The following is a 4,604-nucleotide window of genomic DNA, read 5'->3' on the forward strand; positions in this document are numbered from 1 at the left end:
AAAGCTTTGAGTCATCGTTGTCAAACTGTCTCCTTTTTTCAAATTTATCTTTGTTCTGTTCATGGAGTGAATGCACAAAATTATGCACAAAAAATGTCCACATGTTAACAAAATAGTAAAAACATTATTGTATCTTAATAATCAATGTCAGCACTGAAGCAAAGTCATGAAGCTTTTTAATCTTTTAAGTGCTGCTCTGTTGATATTTTTCTAAGACTTGCTATTGATAAAAATGTTATAATAGAATTGTTCAAGGTACATTTCACAAATTTGTCTAATATGTTGACTTTATAACTACTGATGTGTTTCCTTTTGAAATTCTTCATTGCGTTTTGTCCGATTTACATTTTGAAGTTGCCTTTTCTGAAGTTCTTTATCTCCATGCACCCACAGTGGCAACACAGTGGGGGGTTGGGCTGCTGGGGCCACACTGCTGAAAGAATTACATTTCTATAAAGACAATGTCCTGCTGTGCTGGGGTCATTGCGCTTCAGTCTCGTAACCTTTGACCTCTGACCCCTCCCAAGGTTTGTATTTATTGGAACATAGATCCATTTGTGTAATGTCCCTCTGAAATCCTGTAGGTTTCCCCACAACAATTTTGAATCCAGAAAACATGTTTAAAGCAAGCAAACAAAAAACAAAACAAGTGACTTTAACACCAGACCTGAGTATCAGTATTAGATGAAGATTTCAGAGTGTGCACGAGGACAACGTGTGCTGTCGAACCAGCAGGTTTCACTCACCAACACCACTACAGTGGTTATAATACCTCCCTTTTTGCTTTTAAAAATAGTTACATGCATTAAAACACTATAAAATATCATAATGTAATTTTTCTTTGTTTGCAAAATGTATAAATTATTAAACTTGCAGTATTTTTTATACATAGACAAAGTATAATGTGTATCAGTTAATGTATTCACATGAAGTAGTGCATTGTTAATAAAATATTCCTGTTCAGGATCACATCCACACTCACACTTGTTGGTAGTTTAAAGTCTGGCTGTGATTCACATGAATAAAAGGTGACTGTTTTAATTAAGTCACAGTCAGTTTAATAGGTGATGCAAACAGAGCAACTTCAGGCTAAACAGGATATTCCCAAAGTCAAATCTATTTAAACAAATACTGACACCAAGTGACTATGAACACCCAAACCTCAGTCAGGACTCATAAAATCAGAACAACTGGCTAATTTTGATTTGTCTGATTTGGCTTAATTTTCAGATTGCACAACATGAACCAGAAAGTCAAAACTTATTTCTTTCATTTAAGGTGTGCATGTTTACATGTTTATATACCCTCACAGTACTGATTTATTCATTCACCATTCTTTTATTAATTTGATCTTTTTTTTTTTTTAAATAATAATGACCAAATAAATCATCTAGTAGTTACAATACACATGCACAAGCCACGTGTTCTTCTACTTGTTAAAAGTTAGGTATATTTGTGTGTGTTACAGATGAGATATTTTGTAATTTATGCAGCAGGATATACTATCAGGCTGCTGCTTGGAATTCTTTTTGGATACTGTATTCGTACTATGAGTATAACCAGCAGGACAGCTGTGTTGACAGAGCCAGGGGAGTGTTCTTGTTGACAGCAGCAGACCTGACTGACACACGTTAAGCTAACTTGCCAGCTAGCGAGCTAGCTGCGCAACACTCCGTGGTAACGTGGAAGGCAAACTAACTATCCGTTTTCTTCAGATATTAATAATGGATTTGAATAATATCCTGTCGCAGCTTGAAAGTTTCAACAGAGACGAAGTCGAGAAGCTTCTGCAGCAGTATAATCGAGAGGTGAGCCACGGCTCTGCTTGTTTTTACGTCAACAATCGGCAGCGCTAGCGTTAGCTAGTCAGCTAAACAGCTATACTAGCTTTGAGTTAGCTAAGCAACCTAATAGTCAAGTAAACTGATACAAGCGGTCATATGATATCATGATGTTTCATAATCGATCATTCCACAGCAAACATATGGATGAGCATAACAGGACCGTGATAATACTTGCACAGTGCTGCTAATGCTGACACCGCAGACAATGCTAACGCTACCTGCTCACAAAAATGTTTCTGTTCGTAGAATTATACAGCAATATTACCAAACCGTAGCAATTGCTTTTAAGGCTTCTTGAAAACATCGTTTCAAATTTCAAATGTGTTGTGTGTTACAAAATTAAACCTGACATTTTTAATAAGTTGTGTTTAATATGTGACTGAAATGTAGGGCTGGGTTGTTTGGTGTCAACAATGAGCATCCTTTCTATTGCAGAACAGTCACACCTTCACTTTCGACCAAAAAGAAGAAGCCCTGCGCAGCGTAAGTAGTAGTTATCTAAGCAGGCTGTCAAATAAACGATTAGGGTAGTCCTGTCGAATTATAGTGAGTGTTTTTCTGCCTGTGTCATCTCAGAAGCTGTGTCAGAGTGTGTTGACGGTTCTTGGGAGACAGGTGCAGCCCAGCTGTCAGAAGACATGTCTGGAGACACTCCGAATCCTGTCCAGAGACAAAGGTATCCTTGCACCTGTAGCCACCAAGGAAGGCATGCTGACTCTGGGAAAGATGGCAAAGCTGCATGCTGGAGAGGAAGGAGACAGCAACCAGAAAAACACTCAGGAAGACACACCCTCAACGGAGGAGGAGAAGGTGGTGGTGGAGGCCTTAAAGTGCCTATGCAACGTGGTGTACAACAGTCCTGCAGCCCAGCAGGTTAGTGTAGATGTGAACCTCGCTCATGGTCTGTGTGCCAGCCTGCGTACGGCCCACACATGGCACCACGAGGTGGGCCTGTTCACGTTGCGTCTTCTCTTCCTGTTGTCTGCCCTGCGCCCTGACATTAGAGGGGTTCTGAGGCAAGACTGGGATGCAGTGAGACTGCTGACAGAGGTGCTGGAGCACACCCTGCATGTGTGCTGGGTAGGTCGCTATGAAGCTGCCCATCCGGGTCCACAGGCAATGCCCATGCCTGCACACGACAATGAGCGAGCGATGGAAGCACTCAAAGCCTTGTTCAACCTCACACTGTCTGACCCTGGAGGTGAGGTGAGTGTTTAGTGCGTTACAGTAAAGGTTCACATTTCATGTCACTCATCAGGGCTTGTTCTCAAACTCCATACGTTGTATGGTGGTGTTAAGAGCAGGTCGGGTATGTGCATCAGTTGCAACATACTGTAAATGTTTCTGGCTCAGGTGTTTGCTCAGTTATGGATTAGACTGTCCTGGACCACACTCCACTACAGTTAAATGTTGTCTACTCAGTAGCACATCAACTGAATCCCTGAAATGTAAATGTGACACTTTGATTTAAACATTGCAATTCAAAATGACAACTTCAGTTTATACACAAATCATGTACTGTATCAGGAACATAAATATTTCACATCAAATCATACGCAATGTATTATTTGTAACACAAACATAATTTGTGATAAGCTGTGTCTGGTTTGGTACTTAAAGGGACAGAGCAGTGATGACGGTGGTGGAATTAAGATCAGGTGTGAGGGGGAGTCTTTATAAATAGATGGATGAGTTCTAGAAGTATAAAAGGTGCACAGCCATGAGACACTCATTCTTTTTCACAGTGAACAAACACATGCCAAAACTTATAATGCAGTATAATACATAAATATAATGTGTTCACTTGACGTTGATGTAGTTATAATGGTTTATATCTGCGGCTTTGCAGCCTTGTCTAAGGGGGTATTTCAAACATACTTTCCATATTTAATGTAATTTGGATTGAAGGGGGCACATGTTAGCTGACACAGTGTACATCTAGATGGCAGGAAGTGTAGTTCTTAGGTTCATGTTTCACCCTGCTGTCCTGGTTGTTGGCTTAGAAATCCAAACTTCCTCTTCCTCTTGTGAATCCCAAGAAAAAAGGCCTTCACCTAAGACTATCTGTGCTTTGTGTCTCTGGCTCTTTAGACCAGTTGTTATGGCTCATTCAATTTTCAGATTTATATTTTTGCTGTTAGGCCTTTGCTTCCAAGCTTCTGTGCTGGTCACTTGTGTTGTTGTTTTTTCACCTTATTTTGCTTTTTCTCTGAACAGTGAAACTGTATGAATTCATGTTTTTCTCCATCTTTGGTTTGGAAGGAGGATGACCACCAGTTCCGACTAATCGCTGCCATCCTGCGCCATCTGTTGATGCTGAAGACTGAGACAGAGGAGAAAACAGAGGAAGCACATAGGTGGGAAAACTAAACACTGAATAAAGGCCCTCTGCACTTTGCAGCCTGTAAGAGGACACTAGACAAGCATGAAATGTCCCAGTCCCACAAGGCTTCTAGATTTTATAGCCTGCTTTTGAGCTAACATCATTTAACATAGATTAACACCACAAAGCACACAGATAAACAGAGCACTTCCAGCGAACTGACCAGATCCATGCACGGCACAGGAAAATCACCTGCTGCAATTTACATATAAGCACCTCCTTCTGGATGAGCACTGAGAAGCTCTGAGTGAGAGACTGGTAGGCTGCAGTGTTATAGAGAAAAACTGTAATGTTTCTGTTGAGCCTTGTGGGGTGTTTCATCTTCTGAATACTTTTTGCTGTCATAACACTGCAGCAGTATCTTGTTCTCATGGTAA

At 40.6% G+C, this 4,604-nt stretch overlaps 1 protein-coding gene across 2 annotated transcripts in view; it reads left to right on the forward strand.

The window, feature by feature from the left end:
* Window positions 1-1,463: 1,463 nt before the first annotated feature.
* The window catches only part of ric8b (RIC8 guanine nucleotide exchange factor B), a 9,307-nt gene continuing 6,166 nt past the window's right edge, over window positions 1,464-4,604 (forward strand). For both annotated transcript variants that reach the window (XR_002275846.1, XM_020612117.1), the window contains exons 1-4: window positions 1,464-1,808; window positions 2,280-2,327; window positions 2,421-3,050; window positions 4,107-4,201. Coding sequence is in view for 1 of the 2 variants with exons in the window: in XM_020612117.1 (XP_020467773.1) it covers window positions 1,725-1,808; window positions 2,280-2,327; window positions 2,421-3,050; window positions 4,107-4,201 (857 nt within the window). In the remaining variant the exon portion in view is untranslated. The remainder of the gene's footprint in view (window positions 1,809-2,279; window positions 2,328-2,420; window positions 3,051-4,106; window positions 4,202-4,604) is intronic.

This window comes from Monopterus albus, unplaced genomic scaffold (genome assembly GCF_001952655.1).
Source record: "Monopterus albus unplaced genomic scaffold, M_albus_1.0 scaffold5.1, whole genome shotgun sequence".
Classification (NCBI taxonomy): Eukaryota; Metazoa; Chordata; class Actinopteri; order Synbranchiformes; family Synbranchidae; genus Monopterus; species Monopterus albus.